The 25,057-nt window shown below is 42.8% G+C and overlaps 2 protein-coding genes across 5 annotated transcripts in view; one reads left to right on the top strand and one right to left on the bottom strand.

Moving 5' to 3' along the window:
* The window catches only part of UNC50 (unc-50 inner nuclear membrane RNA binding protein), a 30,882-nt gene extending 28,979 nt beyond the window's left edge, over positions 1–1,903 (bottom strand). For 3 of the 4 annotated variants that reach the window (XR_004539906.1, XM_033949007.1, XM_033949010.1), the window contains exon 1: positions 1,754–1,903. The gene's annotated coding sequence lies outside the window, so the exon portion shown is untranslated. The remainder of the gene's footprint in view (positions 1–1,753) is intronic. The other variant, XM_033949009.1, reaches the window with a different exon arrangement.
* Positions 1,889–23,562, top strand: LOC117362516 (cytochrome c oxidase assembly factor 5). The gene is made up of 3 exons (XM_033949011.1): positions 1,889–2,192; positions 17,588–17,671; positions 23,179–23,562. The coding sequence occupies exons 1-3, from the start codon at positions 2,091–2,093 to the stop codon at positions 23,218–23,220; spliced, it is 228 nt and encodes a 75-aa protein (XP_033804902.1). The 5' UTR covers positions 1,889–2,090; the 3' UTR covers positions 23,221–23,562.
* The last annotated feature ends 1,495 nt before the right edge of the window (positions 23,563–25,057 follow it).

Raw genomic sequence — 25,057 nt, 5'->3', positions numbered from 1 at the left:
GGACCGCGCGATCCTTCATGCCTCACTGCGGGGACAAGACCATTCACCGCTCCACGGGGCGGTGAATGGCCTTGTCCCCGTCGCAACTGCTAGTTTTCGTTCCCCGTTTTGGCGGGTTACCCGTGGCTAAATGCGGTGGCCGCGGGTAAACCGCCACCGTGTCATTCTCTAATACAGATCTTTCAATTAGACCGATTCCAGTTTGCTCTAGTACACGCTTTCCTAAAAGGTCAGCAGAGGACTCAATGTGTGTTTTACTTTTTTCATGGTCCAGCAAGCTTTCTTTTCAAATTCTTGTGCATGGCACATTTACCCAAGGTATCCCCCTTCTTAGGAGGTGTTTGTTTGAATATTTCATGCACAATGAGTACCACATACCATTCTTTGACCATTAGCCAATCAAAATCTTTAAACCATTGTTTATGTCGGATAAACGGTGCTTAGATTTATCAATTGGCAGAGTGTGTGCTGAAAAGATTTCCCCTGGTGGACCAGCCTTTGCAATGTTTGTCTGAAATTGCCACATCAGCAGTTGACAGTACAACGAAGGGCCGGGAGTGTGTCGGAGATCATTCCTCCCTGCCCCTGTGAACAGACACCATGTACAAAGCCCGAACCACCATTTTCTTGCGGTAGGCATTTTCCTTACCAGGACCTTCAGGCTACCCTAAGTGCTCGGTGGCGTTGAGAGATAAAAGGGGGGGGGGTGGTTCCTTACCTCAGCAGGCATCAGAAAATTGACGGTGAAGCGCACCCTTGGCCGTAAGCACTGCAGCACCGACCCTCCCCCACCGAATTGGCCAGGACGATTTTTTTTTTTTTTTTTAACGAGTATCAATTCGAACCAATTCACCCAAAGTGAATCAATTCAAATTGTGAATCGGGCAGCACTAGTTTGCAGGGATGGGGACCAAGCTCACCGGGACAAATTTTTCCCCCATTCCAACTATAAAGACATTTAAAACTGCTCTGCCACCTTTCTGTCTTCTGCCCACCCACTCCTCCCTTTTCCTACCCCGGAAATGCTTTCATGTTTTCCTTATTACATTACAGATTTCTATTCCGCCATTACTTTTCGGTTCAAAGCGGATTACAAAAAGAGTTATTGAAGAAGGGCTACAACGTTAGATCAGAGAAGGTTTCCAAGAGAGGGAAAAGTAGGATCTGGGGTTAGGGAGGGGATGGTAAGATGGGGGTTAAGCTTTATCATGGTATTAAGCTTTATTAAGGGATTTCTTGAAGAGTATAGTTTTTATTTCCTTTCTGAACATCTTTTAGTCTGGGATTGTTGTCAATAGGTTGGAGACTTGGTTATCTATCTTCGCTGCTTGTCAACATTTGCTTTTTTTTTTATCTGAAGAAGGGGGATTACCTTCGAAAGCTCATCATAAAATGCATCGAGTTAGTCCAAAAAAAACAGGTATCGCCTCATTTCCTTTATACTACTTTTGAAAGTGGATTAACACTGCCACAATACCATTTCACACCTGTCCCCTGTAATTTTATCTTACTAGTATCACACTAGCTTGCAGTTTCTTCTTTTTATTTTAACCACACTCTATCACCATATTACTTTAACAACGTTCTTATGTCAATAAAGTTATATGAACACTGAATTCTAAACGAACGCCCACCTTTTTTTTTTTAAACCCAATCTCATAGACCTCCGTTTCCAGTAGCATCCAAATCCCAATCTCTAAAAACTCAATACCCTTTCACTATAGCCCTGCGTGCGCTCAAGCCGTTATCTCACCTGTACCTAGAGACGTCGCTCCCACCTTAGCTTCGCTTCCTGCACTATTTCGAACACGTAGTAGCCTTACGTCACACATTATGAGCCGGAAGCAGTGATGTAGTTTTCTGTTCCAACCAAGCCTTCCGAACGCCCCTCCCCTTCTCGTGATGCGAATGAACGCGACTGGGATTGAGCCTGGTGGTTCTTGGGAAAACAACAATATGGCTGGAGTCTTGCATGATTGGAAGTGAGATGATTTTCCTCTTGTAACAAACAGTTTGTACGGTATCGTTTTAAAGATTTTTAGAGGGGGCTGAGAAATTAAAGATTCTATACCCATTATAACACTGAAGAGATGCCAAAGTACTTTGAAGGCAAAGAAGAAGAGCAAAATGCTTGTGCTGGGGTGAAAGAAGACTTAAAGATGTGCCTACTAGAGACTGACTGTGTGTTGAAGGTAAATAATTTTAAGAGGTTTTCCTTTCAGCTCTTCAGTACACTGGGTTCCGTTTGTGTGCATAAATTCCATTTCATGCTTCCATTTTAGACTTTATGAAGACAAGCCTCGGCTAACTGCCCAAGCTTTTGCAGGCGCCCTGAAATCTGTAAATGAATTGATATTTGCAGTTATTCACCCTGATGTTGTTTTTCATATGTTACAGCTTTGTTCATTGGCGACTTACTCCCTTGCATCACATTTGCAATTAGTACAAGCCGTTCTGTTTATCTAGACATACTTAGTTGTCTTGTCGCGATCATGACGTTTCTTATATAAATTTGCATAAAGATTTGATTTCCCTGTTACTATTTCCAACCTAACTTGTAGTATACCTAAATTGTACTCATCAGGTGATGTGCAGTTGATAAATAACATAAAAAAACGGTCAGTGTGGGCTGGGCATTAACAGTGCTTCGTGTTGGCATGTAAAAGAACTGGATTTGATTGCTAGGTTCAGTCCTCGGGAGATGCTTTGCAGGAGTTCTCAACCTAGTGCTTAGGAGACAACCAGTTAGTCAGGTTTCTAGGCTATCCATAATAAATATGTATGAAATCAATTTCCATGTATTGTTTGCAAGCAAATCAATCTGATGCATATTTATTGATGATTTCCTGAAAACCTGACTGGTTGATGTGTTCTGAGGACTGGGTTGAGAGCCTTTCCTGTGTTCACTGCCCTTAAGGGGTAGGCAATTCCGGTCCTCAAGAGCTGGAGTCAGGTTTTCAGGATCTTCACCTTAAATATGTATGAGATGGATTTGCATGCATTGCCTCCTTGAGATGCATATTTATTGTGGATATCCTGAAAACCTGACCTGGCTCTGGCTCTCGAGGACCGGAATTGCCTACCCCTAGTCTATCCAGAGGCTGCCTATCCAGTCAGGTTTTCAAACTATCCAAAATGAATATTCAGGAACTAAATTTGCATGCACTGCCCCTATTGCATGCAAATATATGACATGCATATTCATTATGGATATCCTGAAAACCTCACTGACTGGGATGAGAATCTCTGCTTTAGTGGTAATAGGGTAATGGAGAAACCTCGAAGAATAGAAGGAAATGGTTTTACCCAGTCCTGGGAGGGTGCAGCAGATGAGCTCTTTGCTTCAGTTGATCAAGAGAAGGATTAATTAAACAAGATAAGAATTCCTCTACTGGGACACACTGAAGAATTATCAAACCCCAGCTTTCTCATGCCACCACTATTGTTCCTGTGATATATCTATACCCATCTCCCAAATTATTCACTTCTTCTAGGTTGCAAACAACTAGTTTAATTCTTTCTCATTCTTTTTCCAAATTCCTATAATTTTACATATAGCTTTTCAGTTTTCAAAGATAAGACAAATTATGGCTTATATCTGTTACTTCCACTACTCAGTCTGCCTTATCTTGATTAACTGTGGTTCATGTGTCATCCATGAGTGTCTTGAAATCTATTTTCTAGTCAGTTCAGACCTGATTATTATTAAAAAAAAAAAAAAAAAAAGGACCTATGAGAGAACTTTTTAAAATAAGGCCTATTTTGGGGGGGTGTTTTTTCTTCAGCATAACAACTTTAAGAACATAAGCATTGCCATACCAGGATAGAACAAAGTCCAGAATTCTGTTTTCAACAGTAGCCAATCCAGGTCACAAGTAGATGTGGCAAGGTCCCAAAAGATTTTATGATGCTTATCATAGAAAAAAGAAGTGGAGTTTTCCAAGTTCACTTACATTACATTACATTAGTGATTTCTATTCCGCTTGTACCTTGCGGTTCTAAGCGGATTACATTAGAAGATGGCTGGTCATTTCCAGGCAATGACAATACAATACTTTACATAGCTTTACATAGATTTACTTTGCATTACCTTTAATAATGGCTTATGGACTTTTCTTTTAGGAATGTATCGAAAACCTTTTTTAAACCCTGCTAAGCCAACTGGTTTTACTACATTATCTGGCTACAAATTTCAGAGTTTAACTGCATGTTGAGTGAAGAAATACTTTCTCTGTTTTAAGTCTATCACTTAGTAGCTTCATTGCATGCTTCTTAGTCCTAGTATTTTTGGAAAGAGAAAATGAGCAATTCATATCTACCTGTTCTACTCCACTCAGTATTTTATAGACCTCTATGAAATCTCCCCTAAGCCTTCTCGTCTCCAAGCTGAAGAGCTCTAGCCACTTCAGCCTTTCCTTATAGTGAAGTCGTCCCATTCCCTTTATAATTTTCATCACCCTTCTCTGTACCTTTTCTAATTCTGCTATATCTTTTTTGAGATAGTGACCAGAATTGCACACAGTATACAAAGGCATTATAACATTCACATTTTTGTTTTCCATCCTTTCCTAATAATTCCTAACATTCAATTTGCTTTCTTAGCCACCATGGCACATTAAGCAGAGGGATTCAACATATCAACAAAAGTGACACCTAGATTCTTTCCTTGGGCAGTGATTCCTAATGTGTAACCTTGCATGTGGGAAAGAAGAACCTGAACTATAGTATGCAAATAACAGTGTTCCCGCTAAGCTGCGCTGGCCTGCGCTCGCGCACAAAATATTACATCGCAGCGCACAAGTTTCTCTTCACAGCGCACACACGCGTCGCAAAGGTGAGGTAAGGTAAGGGGACGCATTGGGGGGATTGCACTTCCCCACAATTGCCATGCTTCGGTTCCTCTTCTTCCTTCCTTCCTCCCCCCCCCCCGCGGGACCCTGCGGCACCATCAACTCTTACTCCCTCTAATGTCGGCCCTGCAGCTCCAGACTTCCTCGCACCTTCTCCCCTCCCCCTTTGGATCGCTATTATTTTAAATGTTATAGCCGCGGAGCTGTATCCATCAGTGGAGATGTCTAACCTCGGCCTGCCCCGGAACTCTTACTGCAACAGTGACTTCCTGTTCCTGCCTAGACGGGCGGCTGCTGCAGTAAGAGTTCCGGGGCAGGCCGAGGTTAGACATCTCCACTGATGGATACAGCTCCGCGGCTATAACATTTAAAATAATAGCGATCCAAAGGGGGAGGGGAGAAGGTGCGAGGAAGTCTGGAGCTGCAGGGCCGACATGAGAGGGAGTAAGAGTTGATGGTGCCGCAGGGTCCCGCGGGGGGGGGGGGGAGGAAGGAAGGAAGAAGAGGAACCGAAGCATGGCAATTGGGGGGAAGTGCAGAGCTGCAGGGAAGAGTGTTGCGGTACCCAGCTGGAGGGAGAAGGAAGATGAGGGAGGGAATTAAAGGAGATGCCAGGGCTTGGAGCGTAGGAGGAAGGTATGCCAGTCTAAGGGAAAAGGAAGGGGGAGATGTGAGAGCATGGAGGGGGTGCGAAAGATGGAAGAAAAGGAAAGGAGAGAGATGCCAGAGAATCAGGGAAGGGGAGATACCAGACTATGAGGAGAGGTGTGGGAGAGGGAAGGCGAGGAGAGAGATGCCAGACCAATGGGGTGAAAGGAGAGATGGAAGGGGGAGGCATACAGTTTCTGGAAGGGGCATAGAAGGAGAGAAGATGCCATATAGGGGAAGAGAGACGGCAGACAGTGGATGGAAGGAAGAGAGTTACAAGAAGATGAGGAAAGGAGAAACCACAGAAGACAAAGGTAGAAAAAAATTTCTATTTATTTATTGCTTTAGGAGACATGTGTCACTGTTTCTGTGAAGCATTGTATGCAGAGTCCAGCTTCTTGCTGGTTCAATTTAACCTTTGTCTATGTATTTTTATTTTATCCCCCCTTTTACAAAACTGTGAAGCGTTTTTAGCACCAGCCTTGGTGGTAGCAGCTCTGATGCTCAGAATTTTATGAGCATCAGAGCTGTTACCTCCGTAGCTAAAATCCACACTACAGTTTTGTAAAAGAGGGAGGGGTTAGTTTGTGATTACATATTCCTTACTAGGCGAAGGTGTTTTCTGTGTTCTGTGTGTTCGAAAGACATGGTTTTCTGTTAGGATTGACGGTGTAGGATTGATCTGTGCTGGTCTGGCTTGTTTAGTTTTACAATGGGTGTATTGATGTACTGTTCACTGCAATATGTAAGATGCTGCCTTTTCCTAGGTACTCATGTGTGACGTGTGGCTTGTTACTAAAAATCACGTTTTTCGTACAGATGGGGGGGGGGGTGCCAAAAAATGATGGGCCCCGGGTGTTACATATGCTAGGTACACCACTGCATTATGTAAAGATACCAGAAAGCTGGCGAAGCAAAAACTTTAAGTAAATTGTTATTCTTCTAAGTTTTGAGTATTTAACCCTCCCACAATCTCATGGGCACTCGTTTCAAGTTTCAAGTTTATTGAGATTTTGATTTAAACGCAATATCAAATATTTTCAATGTGTATAACAAAAATAAATTTTGGGAAATAAATAAAACCATTTGAACAATAAACATACAAACATATCCATAGATGATTAAAATTACATAAGGAGTACAAGGATAAACTACATTTGTTTAAAAATGCGTCCTCTGCGCCTGCTCATAAATTTGTGGAGTATGTAATTTGTCGCTCATGCATATTTTTTTTTGCACACACCTCATCAATCCTTAGAGGGAACACTGGTATGCATCATTTTGCACTTGCTCATATTAAGGGCTCCTTTTATCAAGTCGCACTAGCGGGGTTAACGCGCGTAACTTTTCATCACGCGTTAACCCCCGCGCTGGCCAAAAACTACCGCCTGCTCAAGAGGAGGCAGTAGCAGCTAGCGCATCAGGCGGTTTAGCGCACGCTATTACGCACGTTAAACCGCTAGCGCGGCTTGATAAAAGGAGCCCTAAATGTCATCTGCCATTTTGATGCCCAGTCTTGCAAGGTCCTCTTGCAATTTTTCACAATCCACTTGCAATTTAAACAATTTTGTGTCATCAAAAAATTGAATTACCTCACTAGTTATTCCCATCTCTAGATCATAAATAAATATGTTAAAATGTAATGGTCCCAGCATAGACCCCTGGTAAACCCAACTTTCCTTTCATCAGCAGCAGATGAATCTAGAGACAAGTGAGTTATGAACATCCACCAGCAGGTGGAGATAGAAAACACAAAAGTTGAGCTGGTAAGCCAGTGTTCTCTATCTCTCAGCAGGTGGATGGTCTCTCTCAAGCTCCTGGTCTTCTTGGCTACTTTGCTTCTGTTATGAACTTCTGTTCAGTGAAGTGGAAGGTGTTTAGGCTAAGTGGTGTCTACTTTAGGGGGTACATCTGGTGGTGCGAGATCCCTCCCCAACCCATCTTCCCTCCTCACAAAAAAGGGATACTTTTTGGTATCTTCTAAATGCTTGCAGCCTTGGTTTGGAGAGATCTAAATTCTGAGCATACCTTTAAGTTTCTTTTTCCTATCTATCTTGACTGAGACTATAAAGTGCTACTCTTGCTGGGATTTGAAGAGCAATGGCTGGGCATGGTTTGGGGATTTCTCAACCTTCAGATTTGGCATTGGTGGTAGCGGGGCCATTGGGTTTCTAAACAGTCTTGTATGGAGACTAAGGAGCAGAGAAGTAATATCAGCCATAGGAGAAAGATGCACAGCAAGCTGTGCAGACACTGAAATTAGCTAGCAAATAAAACAACGGGGTGTCTTCTCACCTGCAGAGAATGAAACATAGGTTACTTCTCTGCTCCTTAGTTTGTTTTCTTGCTTCAAGCTGATTTTCTTTTAGGATTGATTAATTATGTAAGATCAATTCTGGATGGTAAATGCAACGTTGCCTTCTTTTCTCTACATATGTCTGCAGCATTTGATTTGGTTGATCATGCAATTCTACTACACCAACTAGAAGGCCTGCACATTACTGACAAAGTCCTACAAAGGTTCAATTCTTATTTGACCAATCGGACCTACTCTGTTTCTTATTCTGATTCTCTTTCAAGCTCTCATCAGCTTCAGTCAGGTGTCCCTCAGGGATCTGTGCTCAGGCCTATGCTCTTTAATATCTTTCTGGCTCCCCTGACCTTACTGCTCCAGTCACTTGGATTTACATTTTTCATAAGAACATAAGAAACGCCTTCGCCGGATCAGACCTAGGTTCATCTAGTCCGGCGATCCGCACAAGCGGAGGCCCAGTTAGGTGCTCCTTATTGGAGACCCAGATTTCCCGTATCCCCCGATATGATTTGCAAGAAGGTATGAATCCAACTTGCGCTTGAAACCCAGAACAGTAGTCTCTGCCACAACCTCCTCTGGGAGAGCATTCCAAGCACCCACCACTCGTTGTGTGAAACAGAACTTCCCGACATTTGTCCTGAACCTGCTGCCGCTCAGTTTCAGGCTATGACCTCTTGTCCATGTCACATCTGAAAATGTCAGTAATGCTGTTTCCTGGTCAATTTTATCAAATCCTTTTAATATTTTAAAAGTCTCTAACAAATCTCCTCGCAGTCTTCTCTTTTCGAGGGTGAACAGTCCCAGTTTTCTGAGGCGTTCTTTGTAGCTCAAATTCTCCATACCTTTGACTAGTTTCGTGGCTCGCCTCTGCACCCTCTCCAGTAGTTATATCCTTCTTAAGGTATGGTGACCAGTGTTGGACACAGTATTCTAAGTGTGGTCTGACCATTGCTCTTTGCATCTATGCTGATGATCTTCAATTAATGCATCCTCTCAATACTAATAGTCTTAATGACTATACTTTGATCTCCAGAAAACTTGATAAGGTCGCTGATTGGTTAACCATGAACAGATTAAAAATTAATTCACAGAAAACAGTTTTGAGAATTTATAATCTGCTATCTATATTTTGCACTATAGTTGTTACTGAGGTGACATTGCATAGTTTAGTCATCTGCCTTGACCGCTTTGGAAAAATAAAACAAATATAAATGATAGGGGGGGAGGGATGGTGCAGGTAGAACCGAGTTTTGAGGGCATGCAATCGGGTTCCTTGCCTTTCTCCCTGGAGTTTGTCCTATTGCTACACAAGGCATTATCGTTGCAAAGGGCAAACTCCAGTAAAGAGGGAGGAGGGGCAGGGGACGGCTTGGTCCCGGCTCAGCAGGTCCGGCCTCAGTTTGGTGAAGGGGAGGATCAGCAGAGGGCCAAGCGACGCAGGTTGATGTTGGAGGCAGAGGAAGTGCAGGATTTCAGCCCTAATTTAGCTCTCACTATGTTTGGGGCCACTGGAGATTCCAGTGGGCCAGAGGCAGAGTTGGGGGGGGGGGGGGGCTGAAGGGGAGGATCCCTTGGCTCTGAGGCTGTTCCATAGAGAGGAACTGATGGAATTTATTACCAGAGCTTTGGAGTGCCTTCATATTTCTCAGCCAGACCCAGGGGTGTTGGCGACAACTAATTCCCTTATGGCAAGCACTATAGGAAGCCTCCCAAAATGTTTCCAGTGCATGAGGCCATGCAGGAGTTGATTTCTGCAGAATGGGTTACCCCGGAGTACGGTCTTGGGGTAGCCAAGGCTATGAAACAGCTGTATCCGGTAGCGCAGGAAGAAGAGGTGAAGTGTGGGCTGCCAAAGGTGGATGCAGTGGTGGCAGCAGTGGCTAAGAAGACCACGTTGCCAGTAGAACTCTAGATACTTCATTCTGTCTAAAGATATCTATGGATGCCAGGTACTTTTTCCGTATCTGCTATTTGTCTCGTTCAGTCTTTTTTCTTTCTTTTAACAGAAATTCAGAATGTTTCCCCTTCCTAGTGTTTGTTCCTGACGTTTCCTTTCTTAACTTTAGTGTAGTTTTTTTCCCCTTTCCATGTATAATCTGTATGGTTTGTCTGTAGTTTGAAGTTTGTGGCTGTGGCACTGGGCCACAGATACTGCCTCAAAATCACGATTGGTGAGGCTTCCCTTTAGAGGCCAGCTTTTGTTTGGTGAATACCTGGATAAGCTAGTGAAGGATTTTGGCGATGCTAAGTCTCAGAGGTTGCTGGAGGACAAACCTAGAGAGTCAGGTAGGTCATTTAGGTCACACTTTCGAGATGCCAAGAGGTATAGGCCAGGGAAAGCAGCTTACAAAGCCTCGTTTAATGCATCATACAGTTCCAGGTCTAGGTATTCTCAGAGATAGTCTTTTCGTCCTGTCAAACCTGCTTCTGCCTAGCCAGCACATCCCTAATCCTCTCGTCTGACCCAATGACAGGTTATTTGCTCCTTCCGTCGGTCATATTGGGGGGCAGCTGCCCTCCTTCCTGGCGGAATGGGCCAAAATAACATCAGATCAATGGGTACTCGACATTATTCGCAAAGGTTACAAGTTAGAGTTCTTTTGTCCCATAGTAGATTCTTTCTTGTAATCCTGGTGTTCAGGGGAGAAAATAGAGGCAGTGAAAAGCTCGCTCCAGGAGTTGTTGAACCTGGGTCCCAGTGCCTCAGGAACAAAGGGGCTAGGGTCACTATTCTATTTATTTTGTGATTCCCAAGAAAGGGGGGTCGGTCAGACCCATGCTAGACCTCAAGAGAGTAAATCAGTTTCTCAATGTCAGACATTTATGAATGGAGACAGTAAGGTCAGTCATTTCAGCCATATAGCCAGGGGAATTTCTCATGGTGTTGGACCTCAAGGAAGCGTACCTGCACATTCCCATTTGGTCTCCATATCACCGGTCTCTTTTTTTAATTCTTTTTTATTCTAAGGCAACATTTTCAGTTTCAGGCACTGCCCTTCAGCTTGGCCACAGCACCTTGCACGTTTTCGAATGTGATTGTGGTAGTGGTGGCGTTCCTTCGCAGGGAAGGCATTCAGGTTCACCCTTATTTGGACGACTGGTTGATTCGGGCTTCATCCCGTCAGAAGGGTTACGGAGAGAGTGATTTCAGTACTGCAGTCCCTAGGATGGGTGATAAATTTTCCAGAGTTCCTTGGTTCCCTCTCAGGTGTTGGAGCATCTGGGTGTCCTCTTCGACACGGCCCAGGGCAGAGTCTTTTTGCGACGAGTCAGGGGCAAGAAGTTGCAGGCACAGATCCGTCTTCTATTGCAGGTTCCCTGGCCAAGAGTTTGGGATTATGTTCAGATCCTGGGTTCCATGGTAGCAACTCTGGAGGTGGTTCCTTGGGCTCCGTTCCATATGAGGCCATTACAGCAGTCCCTCCTGTCCAGGTGGTCTCCGGTGTCTCAGGATTACGAGAGAAGGTTAGGCTGGAGCCCTTCAGGGAGCTACAAGAGGAAGAACTATTCAAAGGCATGCCACTGGCAGCTCCAGACTGGATGGTAGTAACGACGGATGCCAGTCTGACTGGATGTCTCAAGTTCTCAGCTCAGGACTGTTGGAGCCCAGAGGAGGCTCAGTGGTCTATCAATCTTCTAGAACTAAGGGCAATCAGGTTAGCTCTGAAGGAGTTTCAGCCACTAATTCAGGACTAATTCAAGACAAGCCGACCAGGGTCCTGTCAGACAGTGTCACAGCAGTGGCCAATATTAACAGAAAGGGTCTGTTGGCATGAGAGGTGAGAGTTCTTCTTCTGTGGGCGAAGGCTTCTGCTTCTGTCAGCGGCGCATATTGCAGGAAAAGGCAACGTTCAGGCAGACTTCCTCAGCAAGAATCGGTTGGGTCCCGGGGAATGGGAGCTGTCTTGACAGGCGTTTCAGCTCATTGTTCGCACATGGGGCTCCCAGAGATAGATCTTATGGCCTCGGCTCACAAAGCCAAAGTCACATGGTTCTTCAGCAGGCACAGGGAACAAAGCTCGGAGGGGGTGGATGCGTTGGTTCTTCCATGGCCTCCGCAAAGTCTGCTGTATGTGTTTCCTCCCTTGTCGATGATAGACCGGGTGTTAGATCAGATTGCGCACTTCCCAGGTTTAGTGGTGTTCATAGCCCCAGACTACCTGCGCCGTCTGTGGTATGCAGATCTGATGAAGCTGTCACAGGCCATCTGCTTCGGTTCCCGGTGACCCTGGACTTACTCGCACAAGGACCAGTGCAGATGGAAGATCCTTCCCGCTTTGGTCTTATGGCCTGGCTATTGAAAGGTCGAGGCTAAGGTGGAAGGGGTATTCAGAGCAGGTTATTGCTACTCTTCTACAGACCAAGAAAGGTCTACAGCCTATGCTAGGGTCTGGCGAGTGTTTGATTCTTGGTGTAGTAGGTTAGGGATTTTGCCCTTTCAGGCTTCCTTATCTCATATTCTCTCTTTTTTGTAAGAAGGGGTTTCCAAAGGGTTAGCATGCAAAATCCCCTTAGAGTTCAGGTGGCCGCTATTGCCTGTTACAGGGGTAAGGTGTCAAATACTTCTTTAGGGTCTCAACCAGATATGGTAAGGTTCCTTAAAGGGGTAAACCATATTAGGTCGCCGCTGCGGAAACCATGTCCAGATTGGAGTTTGAAGGTAGTTCTTGGGGGGTTGATAGGAGTTTCTTTCAAACCTTTGAGTAACGCGACAATCAAGGATGTAACCTTGAAGGTGATTTTTCTGGTGGCTATGGCTTCGGTAAGGCGTGTGTCAGAGTTGCAGGCTCTGTCTTGCAGGGATCCGTTCTTATGTTTTTCAGAATCAGGGGGGTCTCGATTCAGACGGTTTCTTCGTTTCTGCCTAAGGTGGTTTCGTCTTTTTACGTCAATCAGGCTGTCTTCCTTCTGGCTTTTAGGGAGGAGGAGTGCAAGTCGCGGTTTCTGTCATTACATTTGCTGGATGTTCGTAGAGTCCTCTTGCACTATCTTCAGGTTACTAATGACGTTCAGAATTCGGATCATCTCTTTATTCTATTTTCAGGACCTAGGAAGGGCCTGGCGGCCTCAAAAGCTTCAGTAGCTCAGTGGGTCCGGGAGGCTATTGCATCCACTGGTTTGATAAGCGGGCAAGCATCTGCCAGAGGCCCTCCATGCTTACTTGCCAGGGTGATAGCTACGTCCTGGGCCGAGTCCAGGGGTTTCTCTTTGGAGGAAATTTGCAGAGCAGCCACGTGGTCATCCTCAAACACTTTCTCTAGACATTACTGCTTGGATGTGGCAGAACGAGCGCAGGCGTCCTTCGGGGCTTTGGTCATTGCAGAGGCCGCACATTAGTCCCACCCATTTTGAGGTGGCTTTGCTACATCCCACTGGTCTCTGGCTTCATCTGCTGCCAGCGCTAAGGAAGGAAAAATTATGTCCTACCTGTTAATTTTCTTTCTTTTAGACGCAGCAGATGAATCCAGAGCCCCACCCAGTTGGGATTCTGCCCTGGTGGGTGGAGGGGCGCTAGGGTTGGTGTAGATTGGTTCTTGTTCTCTTATGGGAAAGATTTTGAGCTGCAGCTGCATTGTCCCGGATGCTTCGGCAAGAGCAGTACTGTTTGGCAAGAGGGAGTTCCATCCAGATATACTCCTGAAAACCAGGGCTCTATCTCCACCTGCTGGTAGGTATGTGCTATCCCACTGGTCTCTGGATTCATCTGCTGCGTCTAAAGCAGCGATCTCAAACACGCGGCCCGCGGGCCACATGTGGCTCTCCAAGTTTTATTTGCGGCCCGCGGTCTGGACTGGATCATTCCCTTCCTTTTGGAGCAGGAGCGAGTCTGGCCGGTTCGTTCCGTTCAAAGCTGCGGGTTGGCGGCTCCTTGCGCTATTCACTCCTGCATCGGAAGCCTCTCTAACATCACAACATCAGAGAGGCTTCAGACGCAGGCGCGGATTTCGCAAGGAGCCGCCACCCGCGGCTTTGAATGGAATGAGCCGGCCACACACACTGCTGCTCCAGTGGCGTACCAAGGGGGGGCGGTCCGCACAGCTGGTCACCCTCCACTGTTCTTCCTAGAGTGCGGCTCGCGGCTCGTCTAGAGCAGGGGTGCCCAACTGCTTCCCTTCCCTTCTCACCACTGCCATCGGGGAACAGGCCGGCACCATGCTCTTTGATCTCCCTGCTTCTCTCGCCGCCTGACCTCAATTCTGACGTCGAGAGGACGTTCTGGCTAGCCAATCGCTGCCTGGCTGCCCGGAACGTCCTTTCCGACGTTAGAATTGACGTCGGGTGGCGAAAGTTGGTCGGCCTCGTGGAGATCTCGGCCTGTTCCCGATGGCAGCAGCAGCCTATTCCCCGGCGGTGGTGGCATGGGGGAGGGCAGGAAGGAAGAAAGAAAGAAGGGGGGGAGCAGGGAGCCAGAAGGAAAAAAGGGGGGGGGGACAAGGAGCCAGAAACAAAGCAAAAAATGGGACAAGGAATCGGAGAAAGACAGACATAGAAAAAGAAAGAAAAAGTTGGGGGAGGGAATGAGGTCTGGAGGAGAGGAAGCATACAGGAGGCTGAAAGAAGAGAAGAAATATTGGATGCACAGTCAGAAGAATAAAGTGCAACCAGAGACTGATGAAATTACCAAACAAAGGTAGGAAATTATTTTATTTTCAATTTAGTAATAGAAATGTGCCAGTTTTGAGAAAGAAAAGATATTAAACTTTAATTGTGAGTGCTGCAGAAAAAATAGAGTACTTGGAGGGCCGCAGAAAAAAATAGTTAATGTCTTATTAAAGAAATGACAATTTTGCATAAGGTAAAACTGTTAAAGGAAAGTTTTATAAACTATAAAGAGTTTAACCTCATGCAAAATTGTCATTTCTTTAATAAGACATTAACTATTTTTTTCTGCGGCCCTCCAAGTACCTACAAATCCAAAATGTGGCCCCGCAAACGGTTTGAGTTTGAGACCACTAGTCTAAAGGAATGACTAATCTGATTCACTGCACATTCAAATAATGCAAAGATTTACAAAGGGACCTGAACAAACTGGGAGAGTGGGCGAATAAATGGCAGATGAACTTTAACGTGGAGAAATGTAAAGTCTTGCATGTAGGAAACAGAAACCCGATGTACAGCTATACGATGGGAGGGCTGGTAATGGGTGAAAGTAGCCTAGAGAGGGACTTAGGGGTATTGGTGGACAAAACAATGAAGCCGTCAGCACAGTGCGCAGCGGCCTCTAAGAAGGCAAATAGAATGCTTGGTATAATCAAGGAAGGTATTACAACCAGAACGAAGGAAGACCTGCCATTGTATCGGGCGATGGCGCTCCCGCATCTGGAGTACTGCGTCCAATATTGGTCGCCGTACCTTAAGAAGGATTTGGCAATACTTGAGAGGGTACAGAAAAGAGCGATGAGATTGATAAAAGGTATGGAAAACCTTTCATATGCTGAAAGACTAGAGAAACTGGGGCTCTTTTCCCTAGAGAAGCGGAGGCTTAGAGGGGACATGATAGAGACTTACAAGATCATGAAGGGCATAGAGAAAGTGGAGAGGGACAGATTCTAAAAACTTTCGAATACTACAAGAACGAGAGGGCATTCGGAAAAGTTAAGAGGGGACAGATTCAGAACTAATGCTAGGAAGTTCTTTTTCACCCAAAGGGTGGTGGACACCTGGAACGCGCTTCCAGAGGGTGTGATAGGTCAGAGTACGGTATTGGGGTTCAAAAAGTGATTAGATGATTTCCTGAAGGAAAAGGGGATAGAGGGGTATAGATAGAGAATTAGTATACAGGTCCTGGACCTGATGAGCCACCGCGTGAGCGGACTGCTGGGCGTGATTCCAAGTTTATTCCAAGTTTCCAAGTTTATTAGGTATTTTTGATTTATCGCCTATTCATAATTCAAGGCGATGTACAAATAAAATACACTTACAATTATTAAGTTAAACAAACGATTATCTAAAATACAAATACACATATAACATTACATTTAAAGGGTATTTGAATAGATTATAATGAAACATAAGGAAAATTATTTAATGGTTACATTCAATAATACAATCATTAATTCAAATTTAAAATATTTAATTAAATTCAGGAAAAAAACAATAGGAAGGGGGACAAAGACAATTGACCTTTTAAGTTATGGATGCGGAAAGAAAAAAAGAAGAATTAGTTATTAAAGGCGTCAATATATAGAAAACTTTTAAGTTCTGACTTAAATTTTGTTAAGTTTTTTTCCTGTCTTAGGTACAATGGAAGATTGTTCCAAGATTGAGGGGCTGTTATGGAAAAGATAGTGTTACGCCTTGGGTTAATAACTTTTAGTGAGGGAATTACTAAAAGTTGCTGGTCTTGATGGACCTCGGTCTGATCCAGCAGAGGTACTGCTTATATTCTTAAATACTAAGGGGAGAAGTTATCAAGGAAAAATTATGTCCTACCTGTTAATTTTCTTTTTTTGGCCTGTTAAGTATTTTTATGCACTAGTGCTGAGTTCCTATATATTTAACTAACTTCCAACTATTGTTACTTAAAACTTTAATCTCCCCTTTTATGAAGCCACAATAGACTTTTTTTATCACCGGCTGCAAGTATTAGCTCCGATGCTTATAGGAATTCTATGAGCATCGGAGCTAATACTGCCGCTGCTGGTGATAAAAAAAAGCCTAACGTGGCTTCATAAAAGGGGGGGGGACAAAATTTTTAGAATTTTATTTTAATGATGGATGGATTATGCCAAGTTGACCATTGACCCCTGGCAAAACATGCATAGTGAGGAATCCACCCTGTGATGTTTCATGTCATTGCCTTCTCCCATGCAGTGTGTGGCTCTACTATGTTGCTGCTGCCCAACAGCACCTGGTATACCCTGGTGGTTTCCCATCCAGGTACTAGCCAGGCATGACCATGCTTAGTTTCTGATAGTAAGAGCAGGCCTGCCCAGGGCAGCCAGGCCATGGGCTTATTTTAATGAAGGTCACATTAATAGCCAAAGATCTGTGTGCTTGATGCTGTCATTTGGGACTAACACCTTTTAATAGCAGCATTATCAGACTCTTCTATTATTAGGTGTTTAAATAGCTGCTAAATAAAGCAAATACAGATCATGCAGTTGAGCCATGGTCATTGGTTAGTTGATAGTGCTGTGCTAAATTGAAAGTTAAGGCATGCTTTTCAGTCATGAAAATGGCATGCTTCATTTTGAAAATAGACAACCTAGTTAATATTAACGTATGTAATAGTTTATTTACTTTGTGGCTTTTTTACTGAGCTGTACTAGTAAATGGGCTTAATGCATCCTAATCGGGACTTTCTTGCATGTTAAACCCATTTCTAGTGCCGCCTTTTTCAATTATTTCATTTTCTGGCCATATGCTAATGTTAGCCTTAGTGGTAGCCACTGAAAAAAAATTAACTTGGGAGCCCTTAATATATCAAGTCAGTACTATTCAGGTAGCATGCACTCTCAACATGCTAGTTGTACAGCATTTCCATACCCATTCTTCACCTCTGACATGCCCCCTCCAAAAAATAAATTAAAAAAATAAATACAGGTACTGCATGGTTAGTATGCACAAAGTACAAAACTAATACAAACTGATTTATCAAGTTCTGCGTTAAGCCATTTCTCCTGCATTAAGCAGGCATTAGCGCTTAACACAGTTTAGTGTAAGAGTCCTTTTGTGATTTTTATAACATTCATTTTTGACTTCAAAATGTAATAAAAGCATGTTAAGTTTTGTCCTGTAAACCACTCAGATCCTACTCTCTTCTTTATGATAGGAAGGAAAAAGTCCCAAACAATGCTTGAGAGAAGGACATTGTAAAGCTTTACAGGTTACATTTTTTGAATGCAAAAGATCAGTGGTAAGTAATGTAAATAATTTATTTCTTATATATTTTTTTTCTACATGTTTCCTTTTATTTTATAGCAAATTTAACCCATGATGTAGATTAAAATTACAGCTGGACTGAGTTTTGGATTGTGATCTATTGTATTTTGTCAGTTCTCAGAAATGGATTAAGATTATTGTACAAACCAGTTAAAAATAAAATGCGTGCCACAGGCATGCATAGAGACACGTTCATGTTGCTCATGTGGTAATCAGAAATTTGAAGTAGTGGTGGCATCATCATACTTCCTGCTGCTCTTTTAAAAAGGTGTGGTAAAAAGTGGCCTTAGTGTACCTTTATGCAATGTTTTTTTCTGCAAATTATGGTTGATTTTCCAGTTTTTGTATTAATGGCCATGCGCTAATGTTGCTATTAACTTTAGCATGTTTGCACTTAACCGACACCTATTTTATAGGTGGTAAGGGCTCACGCAGTAATCTTGCGCTAACCAGTTAGGGTGCGGTAAAGTAACTGTACTGAGTGGCACAGGACTGCCCATGCTCTATCCCCTAGACATACCCCCTGCAACAAAAATTGAAAAAATATTTTATAGCATGGAGTTGGTGCATTCTTGTGCATAAATTTGGAACTTAGTGCAGAACACCTGAGCACATCCTGCGTTAAATGTAGTAAATAGCACCATTGCCAGCACAGATCCCTGGAACACTCCACTATTCACCCTCCTCCACTGAGAGAAATGGCCATGTAACCCTACCCTCTGTTTTTGATCCATTAACCAGTTTCTAATCCATACCAGAACATTGCCTCCCTATCCCATAACTTTTTAATGTTCTCATGAATCTCTCAAGAGGGTCTTTGTCAAAAGCTTTCTGAAAATCTAGATACACTACGTCAACCAGATAGGTTCTGCTGTAATGCTAGAGTATCTGTTAGTGCTCTAGGTTGTGACAGTTAAGTTTTGACCTATGACAGAAAGTTCAAATTTAAAATGACGGAAAAAGGGTTTTACACCATTTAATCAAGTTAATGTTTAAATTTGAAAAAACAAACTGATTTTTATCAATAAACCCATAATTTTTCTCTTATCCCAATTTTATTTTTATTTTACTGTATTTCTCTTTATGCTGACTTCAACTCATGCAATCTACTACTGTCAAACTTCTTCACCATGGACATCTGAGCACCTGTCTCTGCCCATATTAAATTTAAGCATCTCCTTAAGTATAAAGGCCACCTTCCCACTGCTCCAGCTTACATTAACAGCCTACATTAATTCCATACAATCCACTGCATCCTCTACTCCTCCAGGCCAATTTCCTCTATCTTCCCTCCCCTCCTTCCCTAAGACTCAGTATCTCGTGTGAAACTGCCTTTAGCTATCTTGGTCCTAGACTTTGGAAATCTTTTCCTTCTCAAACCTCCCTCTCACCTTCAAATCACTGCTTAAAGCTCATATATCACTAGTAACTTTTTTGGTTCATTCCTGAGACATCCTTCTCCCTTGAATTGACCTCCTCTCAAAACTTTTGCCAGATGGTTGCTCCCCACCTAATTCTCTCACTACCTTTTCCTCAGCATTTTGTTTTTACTGTGTAAACCACATAGTAATTTGCTCCCATTCAATATATCAAGAATGATGAAAAAATGAAAGTAAAAAAGTTTTGCTTTGGTAATTTGATGTTCAATAAGGGAAAGGGATTGGGACTTGTATACTGCCTTTTTGTAGTCTTACAACCACACTCAAAGCAGTTTTTATACAGGTACTTCAAGCATTTTCCTTTTCTGTCCCAGTGGGCTTACAAGCTATCTAATGTACCTGGGGCAGTGGAGGATTAAGTGACTTGCCTAGGGTCACTAGGAAAAATGAGTCAAGAGTTCTGATGTGTTAACATGTAAACTATGAAAAAACATACAGGCTACCTAAATTGTCAACACAGTATGCAATAAAACATCTTAATAGACAGCACGGGGTGTAAGAAAAGGTAGAACACATAGAAAGATAAGAGTAGTAGGAGTTAGAAAATAAAGGGATCGGTTTTAAAAAAAAGTTGCTTGTGGAGTCAGAAGGGTGCATGAATATAATCTCAGATAGGGAGGAATGGGTTAGCAAGTCTTGTTACAGTATGACTCCAATTTTCATTCTTAAATCAAATTATTCCCAGAGGGTGATGAAAACTAAATAACAGACTTCTGCTCCCACCCTTCCCACTTATCCAAAGCATGAAGTCAGCACAAAGTGTTTTGCATGGTTTTCAGTCCAACAGGAGGAGGCAGAACATACTGATTGCCACTACTGAGCATAAGTCACAGTGGAGGTGCAGAGGAAAGGGAAGCTGTAACCCTTATTTATTGATGATGGAGTCCTATTTGGGGTCCTAATCCATAACTTGGAACCACTGCTCTATTCTTAAATGTTTTTTGGGAGCATACAGTACAATGGGCCTAAGTTACTAAAATTTTCTCCCACTGGAGGGTGTAGGGGGGGAATGCTTAGGCAGTTCAGTTATTAAGGGTTAGCATGTGCTAACAGCATTAACAAGCACTTTATGTTCCAAGGTTCATTTTACTCCTATGAGCATTGTGGCAGATAGCATTTAATAACCATCAGTAAATGACACCCTTAGAGTAATAATAATAATGTAATAGAATGTTTAGTCGTTTTGAGAACTTGTTCCCCAAACTTCAATAAAAGAAACTTTTCTGACATTGAAAGATGTAATTTTTCATTGTAACATGAAAATAAATGGTGAAATTACTCATACCTGTTAATTTTCTTTCTTTAAATCCTGCAGCTAGATCGGTGTTTGGCCCTTTCCTACCAGGAGATGGATGGAGGTAGAGATACTGAATTTTTCCAATGACATCAACAGTATATGAGCTTACGCAGCCTGGAAATCAATCTCCAGTGCTGTATTCTAATACCAAAGCACAAAGTAGGTTCACCTTGCTACCCACCAGATTAGAACCCCATCAATCTCAGCAGCATTTAACATTGTTGCATACTATATACAGAAAAGGAAACAACAGAGGGAGCATGGACAGGCTAAGCTCAAATAATATGCAAAAAAACAAAATCCCACCTGTAGTAGTCTTCTTGGGCAGAATTTGAATTAGTCTATCAGGATTCAAGGAAAGAAAAAATAACATGTATGAATAATTTTACCTTCACTTTCATCCTGCTAGGCCTGTCCACACAAATGGGATGTACAAAAACAGTACATCATCAAGCAGGGAAAGACTAGGAGGCTAGAGGCTGTCATTTCTGGCTAGAACATAAGTCCTGCATGTTTCATGAAAGAATTGAACGATGATCAAGTCCTCTTTCATCCTTGCAGATGTCTTCAGGTGAGACTGCTTTGGCTCCATGGAGGATGTCACTTAGGCTCAAGTAAAGTGTACCCCAAGATTCAAAAACCCTCTTTCCTATGAATAATGAAGGTAGCTTCAGTAACAATATCTATTACAGTGTTTCCACGAAAATAAGCCCTAGCATAATTTTTGGGGTAGGTCTTAATATAAGCCCTAGTCGCCAACAGCAGCGCTTCCCCCTGCTCCCACCAACCCTTCCATCCCTCCCTCCCATGCGAACCTCGACCGTGAGCTGAAATACCTGGAAACAAACAGCAGTATCAGCAACACAGGCTGAATTGTGGCCTGCCCTTCTCACGCCCGGCTATTCCATGCTGCGTTGCTGATGACATCAGTGATGTGGCAGAGGAACACCCGGACGTGAGGGCAGGCCGCGATCCATCCTGTGCTGCTGACTCTGCCGTTTGTTTCCAGTTATTTCAGCTCATGGTCGGAGTTCGTATGGGAGGGAGAGATGGAAGGGTCAGCAGTGGGGGTGGGGTGAGTGGCAGCGGCGGGGGGGGGGAGGGAGCAATAGAAAATGCTGCACAGGGGGATGGGAGGAAGGGAAGGATAGAAGCTTCAAGGGTTCTGCTGCACAAGGGAGGGAGGGAGGGATAGAAAGATACTGCACAAGGAGATAGGTGAGAGGGGAGGAAAGATGCTGCATATGTGGGGAGAGAAAGGAAATAGGAAGAATTGGGGTAGAGGAGAGGAAGGGAGAGATGATAATTGTACATTAAAAAAAATTAAGACCTACCCGAAAATAAGACCTAGTGCCTTTTTTGGGCCCTAAATTAATATAAGACAGTGTATTATTTTCAGGGAAACATGGCAGCTGTTCTCTTCTAAACAACTTGACTACAGGTGACTCTTATCTTTGGCTGGGAACATATCCTCTGAAGTCAGAGAAAACCCTCCAACAAAGAATGCTCATCCTTTCCCCCTCCTTGAATGGAGTCAACATGAGTCTCTATGAGATGCTGGCTTACCTAGCTGCTGCCTCTTTATGCAGGGCTCCAGGACCCTTGGGCATGCCCAACACAGGCAGTCTGTGTGGCCTGCTAAAGCCATATGGACCCTAACTGATACTAACTGAGCAGGGCTGGAGGAGTAGCCTAATGGTTAGAGCAGCAGGCTGCAAAGCAGAGGAATCCGGTTGAAATGCCACTGTAGCTCCTTGTGATCTTGGGCAAGCCAGTTAACCCTCCATTGCCTCAGGTACAGACATATACTATGAACCCATTCAGAGAGAGAAAATGCCTGCTGCGCCTGAATGTGTTCACACCTTGATAGCTTTCAAGCTTGCAGGCAGTGCATAATAAATTTAACATAAAAGTCAGCTTATGTCACTGATGGGTTCCTCCTCTCCTGTCATGTGTGGAGGATTCAGGTTCCTGCATTACTATGAATACTGGTGGGATATGGCAACATGGACTGCAATTCACACAAAAAGGCATTGGCTGGGAGAAAATGTGGCTGCTTTGGAGAAGCCTTCTAAAGCACACAGCTTACAGGGCCACTCCTAGCTAGCCTGTCAACCAGTACTCCAAGTCAGGCCTGTCAACCAGTACTATCTCAACTGGGGTAAGGAGTGTGGTTTCATCCAAAGAGTGTACCGCTCAAGGACTTAATAACAGGGAGATATGGACCAGTGCCCTGACCTGAAGAGTCTAAGCAAAGGACCTGCTGCACCAGACCGGAAAAACCTACCATCTGCTGGATGTAGAGAACTGTTGGTACTTATATACAGGTGATGTCACTAGAAAAAAATTCAGTATCTCTATCTCCATATGCTGGTAGGAAAGGGACACAACCCATTTATATGAACTTGTCTTGCAGAATGAAAAGGAAGAATTTGTCTGCTAAAGGTTTGTAATGAAAATGACCTAGTTGGGATTAGCAGAAGTTTTTGAGACCACTTTTTCTTTTTTGACAAATACATTTTAGAGACTAGCAACCACATTGCTCCTTGACTGATCAAACCATGAATATAGAGCTTTTTTTTTTTGTGTGTGTGTGTGTGTGGGGGGGGGGGATTCTATGATCAAGTAATACAAAATTCATTATGGGTAGTTGGGGAAGGGAATAGTTTGTTATTGCTTCTTAACTTGTAGTAGCAACACTCATAATATTGCAAGTGCCTGAAAAACTGATGTTTGCATTTTTAGCTGGATACCCGGTCAAGATTCAGAGGGAATAAAGGCTACTGAACTATTTACAAAGATAGACAAATATGAGAAGACATGAGTGCATCTGAAGTTTGATTAAACTGTCAGACAACTAGGCAGAAAAGCCTTTCTATGATGTATCTGAACCAGATCTGCTTTCAAGGATGGTGGTAAATTATCATGCTCTTAAAATGTGAATCACTTCAAATAAATAATAAATTAGAATGGTCCTGCTGTTTTATAGCTTTGAGATGAGAATAAGAAGGGTCTACAAATTTGGTAACTATAGTACTGTTGAAATGGACAACTGCCTGAGCTCATAATATGCTAAATTGGCAATCATCAAATGCTTGCCTTTTAATAAAGTACTTTATTTTTATTTTCTGTTTTGTTCCTTTTCTACTTAATAAGACTTCATTTCTCACTGACTTTGTCTAGTAAACACAATAATAAATTAGAAACATTTTTATTAAAAAAAAAAAATCTGTTGTACACAGGCTTGAGTGAATTTCTTCATAAAAGATAATTAATAAATACATATAAAGAAACAACTATGGGAAACAGATTTTCAGGATGAATACATAAAATCAACACATACTATAAAGGAAAAATCCTGATATAGTTTGCCAATTGAGAGATGTGAAGAGAATAAACATAAATTAGATCACAAAAACATTAATTACTCCCTAAGTAATACAATTCATGCTGACAATAGTTTATACTGTATATAGTAATGATCTTTATTTTTCTTACTTTGTAGAAAGAATCCCAATTGGGAATGAATATTGAAAACAAATATATATTACTTCAACTGGTCTTTTTTTTTTTTAAACATTTTTATTGAAAGTGTAAAAGGTCGCAACCAGACATAATACAAAGTGTGTCAGAAGTGTGAAAACATCAAAATACAAAAGATAAACATCAAGAACCTCAACTGGTCTTTTAAAATATCTTTGAATGGAAATTGCGAAAAGAAATTCAGATATAATACCAAAACTTCAGCTTTCTGTAACAAAAATTCCCTTCTTTTCAAAATTAAATGTTTTGGGTTTGTTTTTTTAATTTCTCAGGTAGATTTTCAAGGGCATAAGATGGAAAATTATGTTCTTACCTGTTAATTTTCTTTCCTTTAGATGCAGCAGATGACTCCAGAGACCAATGGGATAGCACCCATTTACCAGCAGGCGGAGATAGAGAAACTGATTAACAGGTGGTCCTATTGGCTGGCACTCCTCCTGTATCTTCAGTATAGCTCCTTGCCCAAGCATCCGTAACCATCAATAGGCATAGCATGTAAAAAACTTCTTTCCCATAACAAATCTCAAAAGGCAAATAATACAGAATACAACCATCAATAATAACAAACTTTGAAAGTTGCAAAGAAAAAAAACTACAGACAATATCTAGAAAGGGTGGGGCTCTGGATTAATCTGCTGCATCTAAAGGAAAGAAAATTAACAGGTAAGAACATAATTTTTCCTTCCTTAGCAATAGCAGCAGATGAATCCAGAGACCAATGGGATATAGCAAAGCAATCCTCAATCTGGGTTGGAAGCAAACGCCGCCTCCGCAACAACCGAAGCACTAAACGCATCCACCTCATGCACCCCCACATCCAACCGGTAATGCTGAGATAAAGTACTCTCGGACGACCAAGTAGCCGCAAGACAAAACTCCAAGGAAAAAAAACCTCTGGACCAAGTCCAAGAAGTAGCCATCACTCTGGTGGAATGGTCATGAAGTTCTTTTGCCAACCGCTTCCCTACCATCAAGCAAGCATAAAGAATGTCCTCCTGGACCCATCGAGCGATGGAGGGTTTGGATGCCGCCATACATTTGAGGCGTCCCTTGAAGAATACAAAAAGGCTATCTAAACAAC

The sequence above is a fragment of the Geotrypetes seraphini genome, chromosome 6 (genome assembly GCF_902459505.1).
Source record: "Geotrypetes seraphini chromosome 6, aGeoSer1.1, whole genome shotgun sequence".
In the NCBI taxonomy this organism is placed as follows: Eukaryota; Metazoa; Chordata; class Amphibia; order Gymnophiona; family Dermophiidae; genus Geotrypetes; species Geotrypetes seraphini.
The sequence above is the reverse complement of the archived record's forward strand: the minus strand, read 5'-3'. Positions and strand labels throughout refer to the sequence as shown.